The 27,448-nt window shown below is 34.8% G+C and overlaps 3 protein-coding genes across 4 annotated transcripts; all 3 read right to left on the bottom strand.

The window, feature by feature from the left end:
• Positions 1-4,655: 4,655 nt before the first annotated feature.
• On the bottom strand, positions 4,656-9,282 carry LOC108209940 (oligopeptide transporter 7-like). 2 transcript variants are annotated; one of them, XM_017381158.2, is made up of 7 exons: positions 8,969-9,282; positions 8,377-8,858; positions 8,147-8,244; positions 6,178-6,747; positions 5,841-6,096; positions 5,518-5,700; positions 4,656-5,432 (listed from the first exon to the last, which is right to left on the bottom strand). In XM_017381158.2, exons 1-7 carry the CDS (start codon positions 9,009-9,011, stop codon positions 4,815-4,817), a joined length of 2,250 nt encoding a protein of 749 aa, XP_017236647.1. In that variant the 5' UTR covers positions 9,012-9,282; the 3' UTR covers positions 4,656-4,814. The 2 variants fall into 2 exon arrangements, with proteins under 2 accessions (XP_017236647.1, XP_063943692.1); XM_064087622.1 differs by lacking the exon at positions 8,969-9,282 and having other exon boundaries at positions 8,147-8,222; positions 8,377-8,509.
• A 1,411-nt stretch (positions 9,283-10,693) lies between these two features.
• LOC108205807 (oligopeptide transporter 7-like) lies at positions 10,694-16,637 on the bottom strand. The gene is made up of 7 exons (XM_017375888.2): positions 16,449-16,637; positions 15,886-16,370; positions 15,529-15,626; positions 12,234-12,803; positions 11,893-12,148; positions 11,560-11,742; positions 10,694-11,454 (listed from the first exon to the last, which is right to left on the bottom strand). The coding sequence occupies exons 1-7, from the start codon at positions 16,492-16,494 to the stop codon at positions 10,840-10,842; spliced, it is 2,253 nt and encodes a 750-aa protein (XP_017231377.1). The 5' UTR covers positions 16,495-16,637; the 3' UTR covers positions 10,694-10,839.
• A 1,669-nt stretch (positions 16,638-18,306) lies between these two features.
• Positions 18,307-27,408, bottom strand: LOC108209849 (plant UBX domain-containing protein 10). Its single transcript, XM_017381000.2, has 4 exons — positions 26,453-27,408; positions 20,201-20,371; positions 19,089-19,292; positions 18,307-18,761 (listed from the first exon to the last, which is right to left on the bottom strand). The coding sequence occupies exons 1-4, from the start codon at positions 27,296-27,298 to the stop codon at positions 18,531-18,533; spliced, it is 1,452 nt and encodes a 483-aa protein (XP_017236489.1). The 5' UTR covers positions 27,299-27,408; the 3' UTR covers positions 18,307-18,530.
• Positions 27,409-27,448: the final 40 nt, after the last annotated feature.

The following is a 27,448-nucleotide window of genomic DNA, read 5'->3' as shown; positions in this document are numbered from 1 at the left end:
AGAGCCCTGCACAAAACATCCAAGTAGTAGAGTATCCTCGAATCTCGATACCATTTGTTAACAAGCCAAACCACCTCTTGGTGAAGCATCATTACCAAAATACCAAATTTTGATCATCTTATATTATATTTAATTATTATTATTTTCGGCAAAAAAAAATTATTATTATTAAAAGTATCAAAATTTGGTAATCTTATATTATATTTAATTATTATTATTATTATACACCTAAGTATTGTATGATCTTTAGAAGACTTATATTTGTGAGGATTTTATAATATTCATGAATTGATTATGATATTATAATTAAAGACGACTCCTATAATTATTAGGATTTTGTAATCATATAATTTTTTATTTAATAATAACAATAATCATTAAACTAATGTCAAAAGAAATTTGTATTGGTTAGGATTTTATAATTTTATTATATTATTATGAAAAGACTTTCATATTAATTAGGATTTTATAATTAAAAACTTCAATATCGATTAGGATTTTATAATTATTAGACTTTGATATTAATTAGGATTTTATAATTAAAGACTTCAATGTTATACTATTAAAAAAAGACTTCTATCGTAGTTAGGATTTCGTAAATCAACAACTATACCATCAATAAAATTATTTATTTTAATTTCTTTAAACTCAAATAATTTAATTTATGAAACAACTCTATAAAATTACTATCATGTTTAAGATTTCAAATAAATAAAGATTTATATTGATATTAATAGTCAAATCGATATTATTCACAGATATAAGCCGGTTTGGAAGTTAGAAGTTTGGAGCAAAATTAGAGGTTTCGGGTGTTTTAGAAGGTTGACCACTAAAATCCGCTAATATAGTGTTTGATAGTCAGCGGATCGAAATAGAGGTTTGGACCCAAAAAGTTAATTTTTTGTAAAAATCTAATCTAATAAAAAATAACATGTAATCTGAGTTTTTGAGGGGTGTCGGAGTCAGCTTCAACGTTTAAACAAAGTGTCTTTGTATCATGTTAAATGGTCTACAAATATGATTTCCCTCATCTTCAACGTTTAAACAAAGTGTCTTTGTAACATGTAGCGAACGAATCATATATATAGTTACCCAGCTTGTAGTTTCAATATGGATATCCCGATTTCAGTCAATCATTGTATTAAGACGGATTTGAATTGGTAATAAAACTTCAGCTTTCGTAAAAAAAAAAAAAAGACTCTTTTAATCAGAGTTAAATATATTATTTTTAGTTAATTATTAGTTTTATTTGAAAATTCAAAATTAATATGATGCCGACTAATGATATTTTTATATATTATTTTAATTTACGGTTAGGGATTTTCAATCAAAGTGAGCAATATGGAATGCTCGGATCTTTTTTTATTTTTATTGGAATGAAAATTTTAAGCAATGTTATAAAAAAAATTCGTTTATTTCTATGCAGATTAAATGGTAGTATGATCTGAAATTAATGAAAGCTTTGCATGGATTTTATAGTTATATCTTGATTATTTTATCTAAATTTATTTTTGGAAAATATTTTGTTTACTATAAATTTAATTCAGAAGATAGAATATATATTACCAACTTTTAATCATTTAAAATTTTATTGTTCAATCGCTTCTGATTTTTATGAACAATTGTGAAAAAATACCTATATATAAGTTGGTAGCTCTCCTTTACCCACTTTACTGTAGTTTCCTTAGCATATAATTTTTCACTATAATTATTTGAATATTTATCACTACTATTTTACCAAAATTTTTTAAGGCAATCAAGAGTCATACGAAAAAATAATTTGATATGTGGAAAATAAAATTTTTAATATTCAATTGAATTTATTCGGAAAACACTTTACAAATTAAGCACAGTCATCATTTTGAGATAAATTCAGGATACAAAAAAAGTTTGAATCATTTTACAGGTTGTGGGTTCTATTTATATATTGAAATTGTAAACATTTTTCTTGGAAGGTCATTTTATATTCTAAAGAAAGTTTGAAACCAATATAGTCTTTTACTTATAATATGAAGATAGGTTGATATATAAGTGTCTCAAAACCATCAACATAGTAATTAAGCTCCTAGATAAATTTTCCCGTCAAGTTAATCACTTATTCTTTTTAAGTCAAAAGATTCAAATCCTCTTAATTCTCTATATTTTTTGTATTTTTGTTAACAATCAAATAAAGAAGAATCAAATATGGCTAAGCAATGGCGGATCCGGCTCCAAAAATAAGAGAGGTCATATATAATATTTTGTAACGATGACTAATCGGAATGAACATAAAAGAAATTTAATATTCATATTATGTAATTCTTTGCCGTTGCACAGCATAAATAAGTCATCTTCTGGTGGATACCGAAATGATAACATAGAAAACAAAATTTTAATATTCGAATTATGTAATTTTTTACCATTGCACGACATTATGTAATTATATAAAATTAGGGATAAAAATTTAAGGGGTAAACCGAGGCCCCAAACAGGATCCGCCCTGTAGCTGACCAACTAACCAGCATTTACAGAAAAGAAAAGGAGAAAAGAGGTCGTTGGATACTTACACTAGATAAATATATAGGCAAAGAGCATGTATTAAAATTTTAAAGTAATGTCAATTCACAAATGATATTATATATTTTTTATACATGAGAGCAGAGTAAAGTTACGTGGAAATAGAGAGCATATTAGAGAATGATTATATGAGTATAAATGTGAAAGTTTACATGATAGTAGAAGTAAACACAAGATATTCAGAGCTCCTATGAGCCAAGTTCGCAAACCAGTTGCCACATCCACACATGATGTTATGATGAACAATGCGATAATGTGAGCTCAAACTCTTTCTTGTTGTAAAATTGAATAGGACAATGGACACATTCCACCTTATTATCAAGCCTTGCTTTTTTCTCCTGCCATTGCCAACATTTCTAATTATCAATTCACAAAAACAATTCATCAGTATCACAAACACACACACACTCGCATGCATTATCTCACAGCATATACATGATCTAGAAAGTGATAAACAATACATTTAAAGCATATGTATAGATTTTGTCAAAAAAAAAAGCATATGTATAGATACATACATAAATAGTGCAATCACTCCATTGACGTACACAAACAGTAAATATAATAAACAAATCCACACAATCGCAAATACACTCGTAAGTCACAACTACACAATTAAGCAGTCATGCACAAATTACAATAATTATACACTCATTGGAACATATATAATAGTGCGATCACTCTATTCTCGTAACTATAAATACACACGACTATCAGGTGAAGAAATCAAATAACAATATAACAAATGATTACACACACAACTGCAATCGCACACAAATTAATTATACGAATAATATAAAGTTGATTAACAATACATTTACATTATCTTTAAAAAAAAACAATACATTTACATATATAAACACATACATATATAGTACAATAACTCACTTGATAATTGATATATACATTAGCTCATAATATAATGATAACTGACTAAGAACATATTGGTAGGAAGAGGAACACACCTTGTGTAATTTAAGAAAAGGCGTGTGTCAAAAGCGGATGCGAGAGTATATATAATGTATATAGTATCGAAGACGGAGAGGGGAGAGAGGGGTGAAATGTGTGTTTGTGTGGGGCAGAGTAAGGCGAGTGGTGAATTACATGGGTTGTTGCAGTAATATGTACTCCTCTTTCTCAAAAAGGATGACACTTGATTTTTTCAAGTATTTCAATTTGATCGATAGGCATACTTATATATAATATTTTTGAAATTTTTTTGTTTTGTATAAAAGTATATGATCCTTATTTTTAGACAAAACAAAAAAATTTGAAACATAATATTTTAAATAAAAATCTGTCCAAGTTTAGAAGTTATAACTGTCCGGGCTAAAATACTTCAGACTCAGCAGTAGCTAAATATTAGTAAAATTTTTCAACAAAAATTCATAGTGGCCTGGGCTGCGTAGCCCATACTAGGGTCCGCCATTTTTCGTAAAGGAGTTGAATATGCCCATTTTTCAACCATGAGGTTGTTAAGAAATTAGAAATCACTAGTGGCAATCATAGAAAAGAAAAATGATAGATTGTGGGATTTACTCAGACCGTGTTTTAGCACCGGGCTCATAACGATGAATCAGATGACCAAAGGCTTTGGCAGATTAGCAGAATCACTTGACGACTTAGCTTTGGACGTTCCTGATGCTGAGAAAAAGTTTGCACAGTACGTTGAACGAGCCAAGGCTGAAGGCTGGTTGGATTCATCAGTGAGTTTCCAAAGATCTGGACATGTTGTAGAAAATGGAGCTTTTTCATAATTTGCAAGGCAGGCTTTTCCCCTGATGCCCACAAATATTACCTTATGCACGCGTGTATCAGTTGTCATTCTTTACAACTACATTAGCTACTTCTGGATCCATGATATGCATAGATATCTGTTGTTTTATAACATGTTTTTTGTCAAGATTGTTTCATGACATTTTAGAACACTTAATGATACTTATTTATTATTTTCCATACTTGTAGATTTTTCATCCCCGATTTCTTAATTCAAAATTAGAGAGACATTTCTGTAGTTAAAGATCAAAGCACGAATTCTATGATCCAAGGTCCCTTTCTAGCTGTATTGGCGTAAGCTATTCCTGCACTTAAGACCGATATAACGGTATAAATGTAACTATACTCATTAAGCAGTAATACCATAACTTGTGCAAGAATTGACTGCCAGCATTTTGCATAATTCTTTCAAAAGCAACAGAAGCAATTACAAGAACTAAAGCCACAGTGAAAAAAATGCATGACTTGATTCCTCTTTATGGCTACATAGTTACCACAGGGCAGCCATCGACCACAATCCCTTGAGCTGTCGGACAGGAAGCATAAGGACATCCATCAAGTTCATTACCCCACCAATTAAGACCAATATCTTCCAATCCTAAACACAGATACAATAACACTCCCATAAAAGCCAGTCCAGCATCCAGTGCACCAGAAAGAACATAATTGTGCCGTTGCCACCAATCCGGTTTATATCTGTACACTACAAATCCAGATAAAAATCCAACCATAATCCATGCACTGTAGTTAATTGCGGTAGCTGCTGGCATCAATCCTACTGCGCCTATAAGTACTGGCATGTTTATGAGCCTAATCCAATCTTGGTTAGGAAATGCTTTTTGAGCCAACCAGACGGGAACTGGAGCAATTGCTCCTAGCAAAAAGGACCAATTCACCATCGCATAAGTGCCTAAATCTCCAAAAGTTCTTCGAGGTCCAATTAATCCCCAGACAACGGATGCATCATAAAACACATGATCTATCGGGCAAGTCCACACAGTGAAACTGGAGGATGCAGTTTCACAAATTTCAGGAATAGTTTCCATTAAATACCAGGCTGTTATCAAGTACACTGTACTTGCCATAAGCGTACCCACTATCTGTAAAAAAAAACCTGATCAGACAGTCAAATAGGCTGCACATAATGTTGGAAGATGAATCTAGATCTGTGAATATAAAACTGACCTGTGCCATAAACATTGTTCGAGGGGGAATTTTCATATAATGACCGAGTTTAAAGTCTTGAAGGAAGGTAATTGCTTGAGACATACTGACCCAACCAATTATCTTAAAGCACATATTAGCAACCGGATACCCTGGATAGATGTACCCTATTACGTATTCTGTGATGATGTTCAAGCCTGGTGCCTACAGAAGTATGGAAATAAATCCGACAGACTCTTTGATTATAATTATATGTTAATATACTCGTTTATAAAGTATATGAACCGATACAGCACAGATGTAACTCAATTTTGTGAAAATCAAGCACAGGGAATGCATGAAACCTGGTTTGTAATGGCAGTGATGATCCCAATTGGAAGAGTGAAAAAGAAGGCCATGGTGCAAGCTAGTAGTACTCCCCACCAAGGAAGTTGCAGTTGATCATTGTAATACTCGCAGGCAAATATTGTAAGTGCTACGTTGGCCACGAGGATGCACAAAAACCACCACTCCGGGACTTGTTTATATTTCCTCATAAGTCTTGTATGCACGTCCATTTTCTTTTCATTAAAGCTTGATTTGCTTTGCTCCCATAATTCCCTGCACATATTACCAGGATGCACATTCATTTCGATGCCAACCAAGTTTGCGAGTGTCTATAATTGAATTAAAAAATGTTACCTTCCATGGAATAGAAAAACATGTACAACAGTGGCAGAGAGAGCTGCAAATCCAACACCATAGGTCATAACAAAAAGTGTACTAAGATAAAGGGGTCCCTGGCGTTCATAATCCGCAGAGTCCAGGTGAAAATTAGAGTCAATGATGGCTGTAACATTGTAAATTTGGCCAGAGGAGGTAAAGAGATCATCAGAGAATATGGGGAATTTTTTCGCTTCATAAACATTGAGCCAGTAGCTTATAGGTGTGACAACATACATGAACAGCGAAAAACCCACGGCAACATTGGCAGTAGCAAACCACGGGCTTGCCAGCGGGCTTCCAAGATAGGCAGAAATGGAAGACCAGTCAAGGCCAATGGCACCAATTCCTAGGCCGTGGAGTCCAGAACCAAGTTGTTGTGCTAGAACTGATTTCGGGAAGACCCAGCAGATCCATGAAAAGGAAGTTAACAGTTGAAAGAGGTAACCAGGGAAGATGTAGAAAGCAAAGCTGCAAATGAAAGCGATGAGGAAGAACTGAGTACGAGTTAATCCGCCTTTGGACCTTTTCTCTTTCTCATGAAGAGCCCTGCAGGAAACATCATCAAGTACTGGAGTATCATTTACATAAATAGCTCAGGTAGAGTAAGATGATCCATTGCAGTACCTTTTTTTAACCGATTTGCACAATCTCACTCCTAAAGTCATATCAGTTACTTGATTTTTGTTGAGCAACTTTGTCATTTACATCCTTGTGAAAGTATATCACCCTCACGGGATATTAGAGGGTCTAATGGCCGTAATTACATACCTAAAACTATTCTACCAGTGTCTATCTCAGAGTATAAAATAATAGATCAACTAGGCAAAATACTGTTGATTGTGGAATTAAAAAGTAGTATATAGATGAAACATGGAGAACCGGGCACTCTCTAATTGGAACAATCAAACGTTAAGTGCACAATAATCAACACACATACACCGACCAGGCGACCATCATTCTTCCTAAGAAGTAGTAAAACTAGTGACTCACAAGACGAACTAGTCAGCACAACAACTCCATACTCCAGAAGTTCCCAAACTTGTTTCTTTACCTCATCAAATTCTAGTAGAGTGTTAGGATACACCCCGAGATTAGGCAACACTTCTGCAGCCACATGGCGTTACCCTTTAGCACATTTTCAAATAATAATGCTTTAAATATCACATCTAGAAGCCTCAAATATCACTTTATAACATTACGTGTTTAACATTTATATATACTTTTTAAAAAGATAGTAACACTACATCATGTGGTGTTTACCATTTTTTTAAGCCTAATCCCATAAAAAAAAAAAACCGCTGCATTGTGTTGCATGTTATTATTATAAAACCTAACGCTATATGATGTAGTGTTTTAATATGATATCTAGGGCCATATTTTCGCGTGATATTTAGGGTAATCAGTCAAGGTCCTCCAGAAAATCCCCAAACTAATATCTTCAACTTCTCAAGATCACTATCCCGTTGAGTTGACAAAGAAGCTAAGCTTGTTTACATGCTAGTTCCTCACACGGGTGTATGACCAACAAGACAATCCTCCCACGGAAATTCACTAATCTCCTGTCATTAGGGCACATCTATCCCCCAAATATGGACTCCTGAAAATTACCTGACATACATCAATGGGAACCACTGAACCAATAATCTCATTATTACATGACTCGTGAACAGCAAACTTAAACGTTCATTGTTGTGTCACACTTCAGCTTCTGGTTATCTATCCCAACATGTCCACTTGCTTTACAATGACTACTAATAAAGCCTTGTTTCCCCATTAGACTCACAATTTCCCCTTTTTAAGCACCATTCTTCTTAGCATTAGATTTACCCCCAGATTGCGTTAAATATTCTCAGTTTATATATTTAATTTTTTTTAACTCATAGTAACTTACTTGAAACAATAACTGAAGCTCAAAATGGTAAAAGCAGAGATGTAACAAATTTACCTGAACAAGGAGACTTGAACAAGATTAGCAGGCCACCACATAGCTGCCGGCTCCACCAGATATCTTCTAAATATTCCTGCCCATCCAAACCCCATTATCTGCCATTCAACCACCATTTCAAATACTTTATTGCTTAAAAATCAAATTTCAAATATCCCCACTAGGCCACTATGATTAATCTATCTGCACCACAATAATGTATAAAGCGATAAATAGTACTAATCTGATACCTGAGTTGTTATGACAACCAGCAAAGAGACGAAGAAGGTGATGTGACGCGCATAGAAAATCTTCACGCCAGTGACAACATAGATAGCGAAAACAGAACCAGCACCAGAGTTGGCAAAAATGGTGATCAGGACATGTTCTTTAACGTTAAATGGACCGGGATTCAATGTGAATTGCCATCTCGTTCCCTGGAAAAATATTCTGTCAGTTATTTTGGCTGCCATGAGTTGGCCTAGTGGAACCACGGCGATCTGAGCTGAGATCGCCGTGATGGCCAATGGTTCGGTTCTGTACCAAAAGAACATGTTGAGGAACGACAAGACCACGCAGGAGAAAATCCCCAAAACCCACATTCGGAATGTGAGTACCGGGAGGGTCTCGTCGTCTGTGGTAGGAACAGTGAGGGCCACCTGCCTGATCGGAGACTCTTCACAAAGCTTTTCATTTTCTTGTTTTTCCGGTAGCCTTGACTGAGAATTGGATACTAGCCAATAAAACATAAAATTGAAGTTAATCTCACACACACACACACACACTTTTCATATGTAACTTACTAACTTGTAAGTGAGAACTATAAGATGAGGATGTACTTACACAAGGGAGCTTGTATGTCATGTGAGATTGATTCTTCCTCCATGTTTTTCTTGCTCAAAATCAGACGACAGCCAGCTAGCTTTTTAGCCTGTCTTCATCTTAGACTCTTTAGTACTAGGTACAGTGAATTATTATGCAGGATATTGGGTGAAAACATGACCCTTGTGAACTTGTGAATTCATTGCAGCTTTTAATCATGACAGTAGTCAGTACATTTGTAAATATGTTTGTGAATTCAAAATTCAATAAACATAGTCTCATCTTTTTCTGGAATTAAAGAAGAAAAAAGAATCTTGTAGGTTTTGGATTTCCTGGAAAAGGATTATTCTCTTCTTTATATTATTAGAGCATGTGGCTAAATTGAATCTGTAAGATATTATGTAAAATTTGCTAAACTTATAAGACATTGTACTTCAATGATATTGGCTATAATTTAAAAATAGAATGTTATTAATATTTTAGTTTGTTAAAATAGAATATATTAGTTTAATATGGTAATTAATGATGTGCAATCATCCTACAGATTTTTTACAGACCTGTAGAGGTTCGACAAATATAGTCATCCATAGGAGGTTGGCTAAAATTATAGACAACGGGTTCACGTGGTTGGAGTATGATTTTTTCAACATGTTGGCTAAATTTTTTATATTTGGAATGCCAACTCACTTTTTAGCTAAGGGGTTTGTATGATTGGAGATGCTCTTAGCCTATCAGAGCATCTCCAACCATTTAAATCCCTTAACTAAAAGGTGAGTTGCCATACTTAAAATAAAAAAATTTAGCCAACAGCTCCAAAAACACAACTCCAACCATGCTCAGCTGTTGTCTATAAATTTAGCCAACCTCCTATGGATGACTAAATTTGTCGAACCTCTACAGGTCTGTAAGAAAATCTGTAAGAAAATCGTACATCATTTATTACCATATTGAACTGATATATTCTATTTTAACAATTTAAAATATTAATAACATACTATTTTTAAATTATAGTCAACCAATATAGCCAGTACCATTGAAGCAAAAATATCTTATAGTTTCAACAAATTTTACATAATATCTTACAGTCCAATTTAGCCAACGATTATAGCCAACACCGTTGGAGATTCTCTTACTCTTAGCCAACGATTATAGCCAACACCGTTGGAGATTCTCTTACTCGACTATTAGGGTATGTATTTTGTTAATACCAGATTTTTTGCTTTTATTTACAAACATACCCTTTTATGTTTTAAATTACCAGATTCACAATTCCTTCTCTACAGAAACGTACATGCAGTTTCTGTACTACTTGATAGATCTTTCCTGTACTGTACAGCTTCAGTTTTGACATGATATTGGAGTTCAGATATTGAAATCGAAGCATGCATGGATGTCGGACATCGTAAAGCTAGATTAAATTTTCAAAATTAAAAAACATTTTTGGTTGTAAGAAGAAATCTGGAATCTTAAAAGTATGCATATGTAAAAAAGTTTCTGTGATATTGAGACATCAATATCAAGTTAGATACAATCAAATTTAGTTCAAATTCGGTGATAATGGCAGTTGACTCGAGCAATGTGGAAGTGTATCTACAACTATTGATACATTTTATTCATATTATTGTTACCCTTCTCCTTCAGATACTCTTGGTATGATTTCAATAATATATTCTCCATGGAGCAGAAATGCAGAATCATGATGCTCTGTTAGGTGATGCTACGGTTATTGAATGAATCATGGGAGACTTTGTTCAAGAATCAACTGATAGTAATTTACACAATTCTTTTACTGGAAACAATTACAAGAAAAAAAAAGAGTACAAATGACAGTACTATTTATACAAAGAGAAGCCACAATGAAAAACACGCGTGACTTTGAGTCTTATACGGGGCTACATAACCACGGGGCAGCCATCGACTACGATCCCTTGAGCTGTCGGACAGGAAGCATAAGGACATCCATCAAGTTCATTACCCCACCAATTAAGACCAATATCTTCCAATCCTAAACATAGATACAATAGCACTCCCATGAAAGCCAGTCCAGCATCAAGCGCACCAGAAAGAACATAATTATGTCGTTGCCACCACTCTGGTTTATATCTGTAGACTACAAATCCTGATAAAAATCCCACCATAATCCATGCAGCGTAGTTGACTGCAGTAGCCGGTGGCATCTGCCCTGTGGCGCCTATTAAAACGGGCATGTTTATGAGCCTAATCCACTCCTGATCGGGGAATGCCCTGTGAGCTAACCAGACAAAAACAGGAGCAATTGCTCCAAGCAAAAAGAACCAATTCACCATTGCATAAGTGCCTAAATCTCCAAAAATTCTACGAGGCCCGATTAGCCCCCATATAACAGATGCATCATAGAATACATGATCTCCTGGACAAGTCCACACAGTGCCACCAGAAGATGCAGTTGCACAAATGTCAGGGATAGTTTCCATTAACCACCAGGCTGTTACCAAGTACACTAAACTTGCTATAAGCGTCCCAACTATCTGAACATTTTGAGAAAATAGATTTTGATTAATCAGTGGCTGAAAAGTGATATTCTGCTACATAATGCTAAAAGGCAGATCTTGATCTATGAACAAAGAACTGACCTGTGCCATGAACATAGTCCGAGGTGGAATTTTCATGTAGTGACCGAGTTTAAAGTCTTGAAGGAAGGTGATTGCTTGCGACATGCTTATGTAACCATACACTTTAAAGCACATATTAGCAACCGGATACCCTGGATAGATGTATCCAATGATATATTCTGTGATGATGTTCAAGCCTGGAGCCTGAAGTGAAAAAAGACATACCAGGTAAATCTATAAATCTTTTAGATTTCAAATTTACGTTCTTTACTCACATATAAGGGACATGAACGCATACATTATAAAATAGAAAACTTAATTTTGAAAATTACGCTATGTAGGAAATGCATGAACCTGGTTAGTAATGGCAGTGATGATTCCTATAGGCAGAGTGAAAAAGAAGGCAATCGCGCAAGCTAGCAGTACACCCCACCAAGGCAGTTGAAGTTGTTCATTGTAATACTCACAGGCGAAAATTGTAAGTGTAATGTTGGCAATCAGGATGGACCAGAACCACCACTCCGGGACTTGTTTATATTTGCTCATAAGTCTCGTGTGTATGTCCATTTTCTTTTCTTTAAAACTCGATCTGCTCTGCTCCCATATCTCCCTGCACATATTAATCCACAAAATTACCGACATTTATTTCACTACCAAGCAGGCGTGAGTGTGGTTTCGAGATCAAGAAATGGTACCTTCCATGAAATAGAAACACGTGCATAACAGTCGCAGACAGAGCTGCAAATCCAACGCCATAAGTCATAGCGAAAAATGTACTCAGATAGAGAGGCCCCTCACGTTCATAAGCCGCGGAATCCAGGTGGAAATTATCATCAATGATGGTTGTAATATTGTAAATTTGGCCAGTGACAGTGAAGAGTTCATCAGAAAATATTGGGAAATTTTTGGCCTTATAAAAATTGAACCAGTAGCTTATAGGTGTCACAACATACATGACTAGAAAAAATCCCACAGCTACATTGGCAGTGGCGAACCACGGGCTGGCTAAGGGGCTCCCAAGGTAGGCCGAGATGGAAGACCAGTCGAGGCCAATGGCTCCTATTCCAAGCCCGTGGAGACCGGAGCCAAGTTGCTGTGCTAGAACTGATTTGGGGAAGATCCAGCAGACCCAAGAAAGGGAGGTTAGCATTTGAAAGAGGTAGCCAGGGAAGACGTAGTAAGCGAAGCTACAAATGAAGGCGATCAGGAAAAATTGAGTTCGAGTTAATCCGCCTTTAGGCCTTTCTTCTTTCTCATGGAGAGCCCTGTAAAACAATGCTTTAAAACTCAAACAACTTTCCAGACATTTTATCATGCAGAAAGAAAAAATGTTGCCAATATTTTTCCTTCTGATCAACGTTAAGTGAATCCAAGAACGCTCAACCTCTTGGAGGGAAGAAAGATGTTCAAAAATATTTAGAAAAATATCTATAGAATCGGGTACAAGATCTTTTCAAAAAGATTAGAGTATATGTTAAGTTTTAATTGAAATGAACCCGATATCCGGATCAATAGCAACAACTAAAATATTTTATCACAATTATCATAATTTTTTTACTCAATTTTATACATGTAGTAGAAACCTTTTGTCTGTTTATTTGAGATTTTATACTCTTCATTTTTTTATATATATGTTTCTCTTACGTAAATATTTTTTCTAATTTTAATTTTTGGCACAAAACATTCTGGCCTCCAAAACAAATATTTCTTTATCATTTTTTATGACTTTCGTATAATAGCAAAATAATCCAAAATGCTTCTGCTGCATTCATTTACTGGATATGTAATTTCTGGATATTTTTGAGCAAAATAGTTTTCTGAAATAAATTTCAATATCAAAAAGTTTATTACGGTTTAAACATTTTGCAACCAAAACAGAGTTGGTCTGGCTACAAGTGAATAGTGATGATGTGCTGCCCCGAATAAACACACACACATAAATTTCTAACCCAAAAAGAAAAATCTAACCAACAATTGCAGATATTTTTGCCTTTCCATGTCGGGAAAAGGGACCACGTCAATACGTCACTGTGCCCATGTAAAACGACACACTCGGGGCTCCATTGCATTTTACTCATTCTCAAGTGGGTCCGTGCCAGGTAAAAGCCAGCCTAAAGTGGGACATCCTAGTCGTTACTTATTATTTACGGATTAGTGTTTTAAAAATCAGCGATTAATATGATTTTCGGACGGGCTGCATCTCTATTGAGTGTTAATCGATTGAAAAGTCATTTTTTTTAAAATCGGTCAAAAAAAGATTAATAAGTTAAATACAAATAATTCACCCTTAACAAATTTAATAAAAATATTGTTTATATTCATATTTACTTATGGGTCCAGGTCCCTAGCATATATATGCCAGGGACATGTTAAAAAGCATACAGGTTCGTGGCTATTGGATGAATATCCAGCCGTCAAGATTAAGAGCATCTCCAACGGCGCTGGTTATAATCGTTGGCTAAATTGGACCTGTAAGAGCATCTCCAACCATCTAAAGCCCTTGGCTAAAAGGTGAGGTGGCATACCTAAAATAAAAAAATTTAGCCAACAGCTCCAAAACCTCAACTCCAACCATGCTCAGCTGTTGTCTATAAATTTAGCCAACCTCCTATGGATGGCTAAATTTGTCGAACCTCTACAGGTCTGTAAGAAAATCTGTAAGAAGATTGTACATCATTTATTACTATATTGAACTGATATATTCTATTTTAACAATTTAAAATATTAATAACATACTATTTTTAAATTATAGCCAACCAATATAGCCGGTACCATTGAAGCAAAATGTCTTACAGGTTCAGCAAATTTTACATAATGTCTTACAGGTCCAATTTAGCCAACGATTATAGCCAACGCCGTTGGAGATGCTCTAAGACATGTAAAATTTGCTGAACCTGTAAAACATTTACTTCAATGGTACTGGCTATATTCGTTGGCTATAATTTAAAAATATTATGTTATTAATATTTTAAATTGTTAAAATAGAATATATCAGTTCAATATGGTAATAAATGATGTACAATATTTCTACAGATTTCTTACAGACCTGTAGAGGTTCGACAAATTTAGACATCCATAGGAGTTTGGCTAAATTTATAGACAACAGCTGAGCATGGTTGGAGTTGAGTTTTTGAAGCTGTTGGCTAAATTTTTTTATTTTAAGTATACCAACTCACCTTTTGGCCAAGGGTTTTAGATGGTTGGAGATGCTCTAAAACAAAACTTAAGTATGTCCAGCGCTAAAAAAGCGCCGGGGGAAACCCATTTTTCCACGTACAGCGCTTTTTAGCGCTGGACAGGTTTCCCCGTCTAGCGCTAAAAAAGCGATGGACATACTAAAACTTTGTTTTAATCATGTCCGCTGGATATTTATCCAACAGCCAAGAACCAGTATGTCTTTTAGCATGTCCCCAGCACATATATGTATGCTAGGGACCTGAACCTTTCTTTATTTATGATATTGATCCAATAACTACACTGAACTGTACTTAATCTTGAATTAGTAGTCTGAAAAACAATAGAAATACCAGAGTATATCTTTTAAAAATCCAAAAAAAAAAAAAGAACGTTCCATATCTGACTACCCCGCCACAAAATGACAGCCAGCAGCATTGCCATACAAGCATATACATCCAGTTCAGTTACATCGACAACATGTCATTAGCCGACAATTTCAATATTTTATATTTTTCAACTAGTGATTATTATAGTAATAATTTCACTTTGAGTGATTAACAAAAATTGTTTGTTTACGTAGTGACGTATAACTTAATTAAGCTTCACAAATTTTCTTCCCATTAGCGTCTCCGCATGTTGTATAGAAATTATTGTAATAACCCTGGCAGTCGAGATTCCTTTTCTCATCGACACAATCCATATATATTTACTATTCTTTTTCAGCTTCCTTAAGTTTCGATAGAGTTAAACATCCAAACGAATATGTAAATTTCTAAAACCAAAATAAAATTACGGTTACGTAGCTAAAAATACCTGAACAACGAGACCTGAACAAGATTAGCAGGCCACCACATAGCCGCTGGCTCCACCAGATACCTTCTGAATATACCAGCCCATCCGAACCCCAGTATCTACCATTCAACACAACCATTTCATTTTCACTCCACATCTACCACACTAAAAAACACAAAACTAAAAACATATATAGCCAATAATTTCACACCAAATTACTCCCTCTGTCTCAGCCAATAATATATATTGGAAGACGGGAGCACGGCAAAGATTTTAAAAATTTTAAAAATAAATTATAAAAATTCTAAAATACGTGTCGAGCAATGAAAAAAATATATACAATTCGTTGAGACTGGTACCGGGACCGAGTAATATTACCTGAGTCGTTAGGACAACGAGCAACGACACAAAGAACGTGATGTGACGCGCATAAAAAATCTTCACACCGGTCACAACATGAATCGCGTAAACCGAACCGGCCCCGGAGTTCGCAAAAATCGTGATGAGTACGTGTTCTTTCACGTTAAATGGCCCTGGATTCATGGTGAACTCGAATCTCGTTCCGCGGAAAAATACTCTTTCGGTTATTTTAGCTGCCATGAGTTGACCTAGCGGCACCACGGCGATCTGCGCCGAGATCGCCGTGATGGTCAACGGTTCGGTTCGGTACCAGAAGAATTGGTTGAGGAATGAGAGTACCACGCAGGAGAGTGTTCCTAGGACCCACATTCGGAACGTGAGTACCGGGAGGGTTTCGTCGTCGGTTGTCGGGACGGTGAGCGCCACCTGTCTGATCGGAGATTGTTCTTCCAACTCTTCGGCATTTTCGTGGTGGACTGATGAACTTAACGGAAGATTTGGTACTGGAAGGTGTAATAAATATGCAACGAGTTAATAATAATTTCAAGAATAAATATTAATGAAAATGATTTTGTACTTACATAGAGGAGCTTGAATTTCGTGGGAATATGATGATGCTTCCTCCATGGATGTTTGCTCGAAATGTGATGATAGTAAGCTAGCTGTGTACGGAGTTATTTTGTATTCATCTTATTATTCTTTTTTATTTTCTTTTATTTATGTAGGAATTTTGAAATTTAGAGATTGAAATTATGGAGAGCACGCAATATTTTATGGCAGCATGTTCTGGTACAGAGATGGGTACAAAGATGAGTAGGTGAATATGTGAATCTTCTAAACGTGGGAAGTCATTGTAACATTTATTTGTGAACCAAGAGGAGTCATAAATCTGAAATATACTCCGTCCGTATCCCTGAGTTTTGTACATGAGACGACGTGGATGATGATGTAAAATATAATTTTATAATTTATTTTTAAATAAAAATTTAAATATTAAATTTTTATTTATATAGAAAAATAAAATTTTGCTTATATTTTAGAGATGTATTATAAAAATAATTGAGTCGGAAGGAATAGATAATTAAGAAATAAATGACGGGCGAGTAGATAGGTTGAATCCACAGTACCACGATATCTGGTCCTAGCTCGTCCTAACCAACAAGTTAGGTAACTTTTCAGCTGCTCTTTAACGTGCATGTTGCATAACTGATAAGAGAGGATTTTTTATTTTATTTTTAAGGCTGTGAAAGAGAAGATTAAAGTGGACGCAATTTTTACTCATCTTATGCATGAACGATCTATACTGATTCGAGTGGATTTCAGCCCATCCCAATTTTCGAATTTGAGTTCGGTTAAAAAATTATTATTCGAATAGATAAATAAAAAGTCACTATAAACTATGAAACCAAGCAAACATATTCCATGTATAACTCAATTGACCTCGACAGACCAAAGCCATTTACGTATTTTTACCCATATCGAATTGCTTAACGTGTACAAAATAGCCTCACACGCAAGTGAATAGTCCTCATCAACAGAGGCCATTCAAATTAAAAGAAAAAAACACAAAATATATTAGTATACACGCTACTCCAAATTTCTTAATTTCTCATTGGTCTTTATGAGTTTTTCCTATCATTTGTCTTTGTCTTGTTTGACCATATATCGGACAGAATATTCTAAGCTTGTATATATGGAAGTCTCATTTATGAAGCACTTAAAATTGCATTTGAATATTTGGTGAATAATTTTGTGAATTGAATATCACTAAATTCTAAAAAATAATCTTCAAGAGAGTCTTAGGTTCTGATTCAATATACTAACGAATCCAAAATAAAAAATAATTTGTAATAATCCAAATTAACATTTTTTTTAAGGATTTTAAAGGTTTGTGATTCAAATTCGTAATTGGATAGTTTTACTAATAGTGCCTTTTTTAATACACTCTACCTCGAGCATTTCTTCTACGATCAGTATACAAGTCATTCAGTTTTACATCTTCCTTTTCATATATTTTGGTGTTTTCATTGGCACTTTCAGAACAAAGTTAAACTAGTATCCATAAAATGGAGTAACCTCGTTACAATTGTCCTGGTCACTGGTCTCGACTTGAAGAACTTCAAAACTTCTTCAGATGATTACTTCTCAAATCTTATAAGCAGGAGACTCCCTGCCAGGGACATTGACAAGAAAAAATGCTGAAGCAAATAATCTGCTTGCCAAACTGGTATTCAAACCCCGCTACTCAGCTAAGTGACACAAACTGCACAAAAATATCATGCCAAAGAGGTGCTTGGTTGTACACATGAAAATAGACCGCACAATCTCTCATACAGAGCTTAAAAGTAATCAGTAAGGGTCACTGTAAGTCTGTAATGTTAACTTACTGTTGCAGCCCTCCATAATCAGATTTATGAGATTTGAACAGCTCTGCAGACATGATCAAATAACCACATAACACAAATTTATATCATCAAGATGTACATGCATGTAATTGATTATAATTATTTGAACCCACATTACACTATCACCCATTTCTAATTTTATCAGCACTAAAGTACATATACTATCGAGATAACATGGTCTATTGCATCATTGCTAATTCAGGCTGAATCAGAGTGTCTAATATTCATACTTGACTATGAACCGGTCACAATTTGCTCTTATGAGTTGATCTCCACAAAAAGACTGGCCTGAGGATGCAATCCTGCTTCTTCAAGGGACAAAGACAGCTTATCTTGGCCATATACAACACGCGGAAAATTGGAAAAAAGGGTGTAATCCTCAGCTTCTAAGCAACCCAATGAATCAACATAATCATATAGAGACTGTAGCTTTGTGGTACGAAGAAATCTTCTTCCCTTCCGTTCCCCACTTGGAAAACGAACTAAGATCTAGTTGAATCAAGAAATCCAAAATAAAATGTTAAGATGAAGGATTGATCTTAAATAAAAGTGAAAAGGAAAAAAAATAAATAATAAATTCATTATGTAAATGATTTATGTTGGTTCACTTTGTAAACTATCATTATAATTTATAGGGCCTTCAGTTCAAAGCTACGCCTCAAAATTTTACATATACGAGTTAAAGCGCCAAATTTATAATTGGCGAATTTGTAGGTTCAATTCCTACCCGAACGTGTGGTGCATATCAATATTTATAATCCTCATGCAACACAGATTAGTTTATTGACTAAAGTCGGCAGAAAAATGAGATACTACCTGAGTAACATCCGGTCCTTTTTCAGGTTCAGCACCTAATGCCAAGGCTTTCTCCTCCCGCAATCTATCTAATGCTGCTTTTTTCTCAGCAGCTTCATGAGCTGCTCTTTCACGAGCCTCCTCTTCTTCCTTCAATTTCCTCTCTGCTTCAGCAGCTTCGTTTGCCAGCCTTTCCTGCTCCTCCTTCCTCTGGCGTTCCCGGGCCTGATTCAGCAAACACAATTGACGCCTTTTTATATTAAGCTTTTGTTTTTTGATCATACAGTTGGCGAAGATTAATGAAAGTATAATACACAAACTAATTTACACTAGCCTAACAAAATATAAGCTAAAATGTCTCCTTCGCCTCTACCGAGGCCACCTGATTCTAATGTCGTCTAATAAACCATACCCATACCCAACATATCCTGCTCAATCCATTGTCATCTATTCAGTAAGTAAATTAGCAACCATTTCATTGTGTTAGCAAGCCTGGGTATCAAACCCCTACGACCTACGTTGACCAACACCACAAAGCAATTATACAGAAAGTACTTCAAAATTTTGTAACTTCTTACACCCTCACAGGATTCACAGGTTTACTAGTAAAAAATAAATAAATCGTTTTGATTAATATTAAGTCCTCGAAATTCAATTGACTGATCTGACTTCGTGATCACCACTTTAACAGCTTTAATGTCTCCACTCACCAACCTTTATAAACAAAATTTCTCAATCTTCCAAGAAAATTTGACCCTTCCATAATGACATATAGAGCATAAATTTTCCAAAAAAACGGCAAAACGTATAGCAACATTGCCTCCAAGTCATTATCAGCAGCTAAATGTTACCATAGATAGTAAGAATAAGAAATTCCACAAATAAACATGTCATTTAGCATTACAAATGTCGAACAAAATGGCATATAGAGCATAAATTTTCCAAAAAAATGGCAAAACGTATGGCAACATTGCCTCCAAGTCATTATCAGCAGCTAAATGTTACCATAGATAGTAAGAATAAGAAATTCCACAAATAAACATGTCATTTAGAATTACAAATGTCGAACAAAAGGTTATGAAAAAAGAAAAGTGATGGGCAGGAATAGGGAGAGGGAAGGAGAGAACACAAACTTGATCAGCTTCTAGTGCAGCTCGATAAGCAGCATCTTGCTCCTCCCTCAAGCGAATATTGCTTCTTCGTTCTTCTGCTTCAAGCCTTGCTGAAACAAGAACAGGTGAGCTTTCTTCAAGCACTCTCTGCAACACGGCAAGCATTTCTTCAGGAGACTTTGGTCCTTCGATCTGCAATAAGGTTAATAATTAGATAAATATACAGATCAGATGTAAGTTTTACATCCCATGAGAAAACTCAAGTTAAAAAGTAAAATATAATAAAATACAAAGTAGTGCCTAATGGTACCATCAGTGTTTCTCGATATGAAATTTTCAGGAAATAAAAACCTTATTGGCCCTGTTTGGAATTTAGAAGTTTGGAAAAAAAAAGGGGGGGTTTGTCGGAGGTTTCACCATATAAATAAGCTAATATCAGTGCTTGATAGTTATAGTAAATTGAAAATAGCTTTTTGGACTCAAAAAGCTAATTTTCAAACAGCTAATGGAGGAGCGTTTTGAATTAGAGGATTGACATGCTTCTAGTTAATATACAAAAAACAAACAGCTATTTACCAAAAAGTTTTACACGAAACAGCTAATTCAATCAGCTAGTCTAAACAACTACTTCAATCAGCTAGTCAAAACAGCTAATTTAAGCTAATTCAATCCGCTAACCGCTAATTGCCAAACAGGGCCATTATTTTCCTAGAATATTCGGAAGCACAAAACGACTTTATAATATATGCGTTCACAAATTCAAATAGATGGATTAATGGAGTCAGGAGGAAGAGGTGAGAAGGTAATTATACAAGCAGACAAAAAGGGTCATCATGGAAAATCCTTCAAAGCAAACCCCAAAAAAGAGATATGAACATTTTCTTATTTATTATAAGGGCAAATATAGTAATTCGCTGCATTTATATATAACTCCCAAATTCCAAGTCAAATTAAGATTCTCAAGTACAATAGGGATATCTATTATTCATATATGGGAAAGTAACCGGAAAATATGTTTAAAACACTTTGCATTACAAAATAACATCCCTAAATCCGTATGAAATAGCAGTTCAAAATTCCAAAGAAACAATATGGGAAACATAAAAGGCTTTGGAAGCCAATTAATTAATATTTAATTTGCTATTTATTATTTTGGAACATATTACTATACTTAAGATTATAATTTGGATTAGAAGAAATTAGTTTAGCTTTCTATTCTATGTAAAAGTATGTATAATCTGTAACTAGTCAGTTCACACTTTAACAATTGTATTTGTTGAGTATAGAATTTCCCTTGTTGAGTATAGAATTTCCCTTGCCAGGGATTTCCGCAATCATCCAAAACACCCTACCTTCGCCCCTGCTATCCCCTGTCTAGTGGCATCAGATTCCATTTACGGATTTTATTAGTTTCTTATCAACTAAGCTTGGAAAATTTATCAGATACTTGCCCTTTAAGTGGAGATGGCAGCACGATCATACATCATCGTCAAAGTAATTGATTACTATGGTCAAACTAATTTAGGAATTCATCAAAAACACATGAAAGTTATACTGAAATACGCGCACACACACGCACAAGAAACTACTTAATGATAGAAACAGCTATAAGTGCAGAGAAAAATGGGTCTGAGACTGACCTCCACATGAATGCCCGGAGGTTATAAGATTTTCAATACTAATACTGAGTGGCAATTTTGTAATGATGATGCCCACCCCATGCATACAAAAAATAACCCTCGTATAACACTCTCATTCATCTCAACCCTCGAGTTCTTATCTGAGACCAGCAAGTCGTAAATTGTGTAACTTATATTACATACATTTATACATAACATATAGTTATATACATATAACAAAACATATATACTTCAAAAACTATAGGCATACAATATATATATATATATATATATATATATATATATATATATTACAGAAAATTATATAAAGATGTATATATACACATAGGAAAATGATCAAATAGAAACCACTTACATAATGACTAAATGAAAACCAAAAGAAACCCCTATAAGACATTACCCACCCCCTAGATGACATCACGCACCCAGGGCCCACCTTCGACCCTGCTCAACTTATCCCAGACCCACCAGAGGCTCACCAAGGCTCCTAACACAAATAGGAACAGATAGGCCCAAGAGCCCCTACTAGGCCCCACAACCCTTCCCATTGTATTGGTTTCTATTTGGGTTTTTTTATATATGTAGTCAGGTTCAAATTAGAACTAAATTTAAAATAAGAATTTAGACGACACAGATATCCATTAGATTAAAATAATATTAATGGTCAAGATTTAATAAACATTTAAATATAGTAACATGTTATCCTTCTGTCATCATTATGAGTAATAAATGCATAAGTTCATTATATAAGGTAATATAATCATATATTCTCTTCCATATTTAACTAAATACTCATTTTCAAATATATTTTACTACTAAGCTACATTCGTCTTTTGCATCATCATTTTTATAAAAGTTTTGCATCAGTATCTGTATCACTAGATAAGACTAAAATATATATATATATATGTATGTATGTATGTATGTATGTATGTATGTAAATAAACACTAAAAACGATAAGACTAATGTAATTTAACCGTGGAAGAATCACTACCCCTAAGTTTTCTAACTCCAAAAGGGGAAGAAATTAATGATCATAACCCAGAACAATGAAAATCAAATCAAAGTGATAATAGTCAAGCCTTCTTCCATGAAATCTAAGATATCAGTTATTTGGAAAAAAAACGTTAACAACATAGCCTAGTGGATAAAGGCCCCAAACATTATGTCTTATCATAAAAATCTAATTATTTAATGGAATCCTAGCCCACATGTTAAACATATAACTAGAATAAGTTTCCGATAATAAGCATAATCAAATCATATACATATATTTATAATAATTCCCTTTTGTTACGTTCTCCATAAATATGCACCCACCCACACCCATGCCCGCATATTGAACCTATAAATACACCAAATTTTCAAGACTAAACACTATTACACTACATACAAATTTAAATAGTATTCTCTTTTATTTTCATTCCCCATCAATATGCACGCCCGCATAACATTGATTAGAAGTGATGAACTTACAATGGTAATAATAATACTTGGCCGAACTTGTATATAAATCTATAGGGCGGATGACGTAGACCACATGAGAATGGATGAAATGTAGTTTAGGGTTCTTCTACTCTTATGCTATCACGTAAAATTAACTTGATTTGATTATAGACATCTGGGGTGGTGGCTTTTTGGGCTTTGATTTGGTGTGCCGCAACCTGAGCACCCAACATCACCTCATCTGCATAGAGCCCCTAGCCCTCTACCTTCACAAGCTGAGTGACTGAAAAGAGCGTGCCTTTCCAAACCAATAAACTAAAACCTTGCAACACCTCGCCCTCTAGACAATTTTGACAACTTTAATCTAATTATTAGCTGGATTATAACACTTTCTGACAAACAAAAAAATAAGAATACAATTTTCAACTCATAAATGAATCCCTATATACCTCTTCAAGATCTTTTAAACATTAAATTGCTTAGCCCACATCTGATTTAAAATTAAAAGACTAAAGTTTGACATTCAAAATTTTTACAAAATACATACACAATGTTTTCAACACGTATTCACCAAGAAGAGATGTCTAGCACTAACAACCTTAATCAAATGGCGAGAGTTTAGTGTACTAAATGGCCATAAAGAGTTGATGTAACACAGGTATGAGAAGATTCTTAACTTTTATGTACTCAGATACAAAATCAATAAAATTTATACTATGTAGGTTCAGTTGGATTCTAGTCCTGCATCACTATTCCTATGGAACATCATATAAGTGAATATCTAAACCCCTAAATAAAATTTGCATTCTCATTGACCGGAGGGAAACTATATCCAGTTCTATTCTTAATATATTTTTTACGATATTAACACATGTAACTTTTTCTATCTATAAAAACTCGACCTGTAATTTTATGCCAAAAACAAGTTATTGTTGAAGCAAATTAAAATATCAGCAAATTACTCTGGCACGCATATTTCTTAGTGTATCCATAACAGCCAGGAATTAATTGCTCGTATAAAGTATATCACAATTGTTTTTGTTGGTGGAATTGGTGTAAGCATAGTGAGCACCCTGACCCACAATACAGAGTAAGGAGGAAAAGGTTTCATATTTAATAGTTTTCTATTGTTATTACAAATTAAATTTAGACTTAAGTTCTCATCAAATAGCAATTATGGAGTATCTAGATTTATCATATTGATGTCTGCACTTCTTTCCCAATCTAATTATAGTTTTAATGTATTAACTTCAACATATCAATTAAAATATATCTCATCAAACACAATGCACAAACTTGCACCAAGCATCTGTTCCTTGCAAAGAGATCCTAAGTAAATTTTGTCAAACAAGGCACGCCACTATTTCATGAGGTCAGCCATGGAGATAATTAGTTTAGGAACTTAAAGTTATAAATGCCTAGCCTCTCACAAAAGTTTAAAATTGGAGAAGGTAATACAAGCTTGGTACCTATTTCACAAATCGGAAAATGCAACTATCTTTTCCTTATTCTTAGATCATCATCTGTGAAAATCTCTTCCTCAATTTTTATATGTATACTGATTAGGAATAGGCTACCTCAATGACAGAAATGATCCTTGTAATTAGCATGAGAACAGGAAAAACAAAAAAAGACGTGGATTAAAAGACCAAACAAAAAGTACAAAACCAAGATAACCACTCCATTAAGAAAATGTTTTTTTGAGTTCCATCACAGATCAAACACCATCACCACCACTTTAAAATCCACATCGAAATAAAAATGAAGTACTCATAAACAAGGAGTAACTACTACTCCCTCTGTCCCAATATTTTTATACATTTTCCTTTTTTAAATATCCCTCTCAATTCTTTACATTTCAAGATTTTATAAAAATAACAAACCATTGTGATATAAAAGTTACTCACACCCACTTCTCCAAATCTATCAATTTAAATTGATGAGTCTCACCGCTTTACCTACTTATTTTACTTTTCTAACTACTTTATACATTCCTTAAACTCCGTGTTCCACACAAATGTTTATACATGGATGGGACAGAGGGAGTTTAAGGAGAACCTAAGAGCGGAAACGCGCCCGACTGCTACTATTACTACTACTAAAATACTATTTCATCAAAATTAACATTTAAAGAAATAGGAAAAACTATAATACAAGTATTGGAAGCCATGATCTAACTTTTGTGAGGTGTGAACATTATATCAATATTCCATCATGTACCATGTACAGAATTGCATGTTCAAGATATAGAAATTTACTAACTTTATAATCAAAAGTAATCTTGTTGATACTTGATTAATATTTTAGTAACTACGTATAAAAATTAAAGCATAAATTATATATGAAAAACTACAACGTGGTCGTGCTTACCTATTTGATATAATAATTATGAAATATAATTGTAGGACCATATTTATATTAAGCCATAATACCATGTTCGAAATCTAGTGCATTTAATATATTGATCATAGTTCAAAAGACAACTACCTAACATATAACACTCTTTATTTCTGAAACAAGTCATTTCATATACATACAATTCTACACTCAGTACAGGAATAACTTAAATGCAAAACTCAGTTGGTTCTATTTCTATACGTCATCATATCCCTAAAACAAGTCATTTCATGTAACACTCTTTATTCCTGAAACAAGTCATTTCATATACATACAATTCTACACTCAGTACAGGAATAACTAATATGCAAAACTCAGTCGGTTCTATTTCTATACGTCATCATATCCCTAAAGGCTTAAATTTATAATTTCTAAGACTGGATGCCAGCATACTTCCTTACAAATGCTCACATATTAAACCTTATAAAGGGATCACAGATATCCTCTCGTCTTTGGCTTTCTAAATCAGTTTACCGCATCTTCCACTCTCACCAACTCTTTTCTAACAAATTGTATCCACATGTTACTAATTCGGATTAAAAACCTTACATAAACAAGTTTGCAATCTAGCACATTGATAATAATACTAATCATGGTTCAAAGACAACTACCTAGCACGTCATAAAATCCCATCACTACAACAACATTGCAAAAATCATATATTACCCCAAATAGCATGAAACATGCTTAACTCTATTCCTAATACCAGTCCCTATTATTTACAACCCTTTTAATAACTCTGTACAGTAATGGATTAACAGATACCAAAATTAAAAGTCATATCATTACCTGCTGAAGCAACGCAACTCGATTATTAGTTGCAGCCATAACAACCGCGCAAAACGGAAACCTTGATGCCTTCAAACTATTACTCATCTTAAATCCCTCACTCATCCTAATACTCCCGCCCCACGCCACAAAATTCTCATTAACAAACGCCGCAAATGCCTCATCACACAACGTCCTCTCACAAAAACCCTGTGTATCCAAATGCTCCGGCGAATGCAAGTACACAAACAACAACTTATACTCCCTCCTCGACCTCTGCAACGCGTCCATAAACCCTTCCACCACAAACCCCGGCCTAATCACCCCATACTCCCTCTCAAAAACCGCCACAAACGCTGCCGCCTCAGAAACCGCAGCCGACACCGGAGCCTCACCACTCCCACTTCCCCCTCTCCCCCCAACCAACCCAAACGTATACGAAAGCACTCCACCAGCAGCCCAGAAGCCGAGCCCAATCGCGCCTGAGACGAGCCCCAAACTGGCAGAAACTATCGAAAACGGAAGCGTAACTAACTTCCACACTAATCCAGGAGGCGGTTGAGTTTGCTCGTTAACAACCAATCCAGACCGTGGATTAGTCTGGTTAGTTGTAACAAACTCATCCCTAACTAACTGATCTGTAACAAACTCATCAAAGTCGTTATGCCTCGGTAATAATGACTGATTGTTGGTATCATTAATATTATCATCGAGATTTAATCCTGAGCGTTGATCGGGGGAGGTGAAAGAGGAGATAGCGAGTTCGAGATCCCAGTTGTGAGCGGAGAGAATTTCGGCGACTAAATCGGTGTCTTCGACGCCGGTGATGGCTTGGAAGTAAGCTACTTTGTCAGCCACATCAACCATGTTAATGCAATTGTATGTATAGGTGTGATTGGGAGTTAGGGTTTGGTTTGGGGGGTAGAGAGGGTGGGTTTTGTGATTGCAATTGATTGTTTGTTTGATTATGATGACGATGATGATCAGGTTGTTTGGTTTTAATGGACAGGTCTGTCC

Source organism: Daucus carota, chromosome 2 (assembly GCF_001625215.2).
Source record: "Daucus carota subsp. sativus chromosome 2, DH1 v3.0, whole genome shotgun sequence".
Classification (NCBI taxonomy): Eukaryota; Viridiplantae; Streptophyta; class Magnoliopsida; order Apiales; family Apiaceae; genus Daucus; species Daucus carota.
The sequence above is the reverse complement of the archived record's forward strand: the minus strand, read 5'-3'. Positions and strand labels throughout refer to the sequence as shown.

Coding starts and splice junctions, on each gene's coding strand:
- LOC108209940 (XM_017381158.2), bottom strand. CDS start 9,011: ATGGAGGAAGAATCAATCTCACATGACATACAAGCTCCCTTGT. Junction 8,245..8,376: donor TGGTTGTCATAACAACTCAG/GTATCAGATTAG, acceptor GTTGAATGGCAG/ATAATGGGGTTTGGATGGGC. Junction 6,748..8,146: donor GTTCAAGTCTCCTTGTTCAG/GTAAATTTGTTA, acceptor TGTTTCCTGCAG/GGCTCTTCATGAGAAAGAGA.
- LOC108205807 (XM_017375888.2), bottom strand. CDS start 16,494: ATGGAGGAAGCATCATCATATTCCCACGAAATTCAAGCTCCTCTAT. Junction 11,743..11,892: donor TCACTGCCATTACTAACCAG/GTTCATGCATTT, acceptor TTTTCACTTCAG/GCTCCAGGCTTGAACATCAT. Junction 11,455..11,559: donor GGACTATGTTCATGGCACAG/GTCAGTTCTTTG, acceptor CAAAATGTTCAG/ATAGTTGGGACGCTTATAGC.
- LOC108209849 (XM_017381000.2), bottom strand. CDS start 27,298: ATGGTTGATGTGGCTGACAAAGTAGCTTACTTCCAAGCCATCACCGGC. Junction 20,372..26,452: donor GAGTTGCGTTGCTTCAGCAG/GTAATGATATGA, acceptor ACCTTATTGCAG/ATCGAAGGACCAAAGTCTCC. Junction 18,762..19,088: donor AAGGACCGGATGTTACTCAG/GTAGTATCTCAT, acceptor TGATTCAACTAG/ATCTTAGTTCGTTTTCCAAG.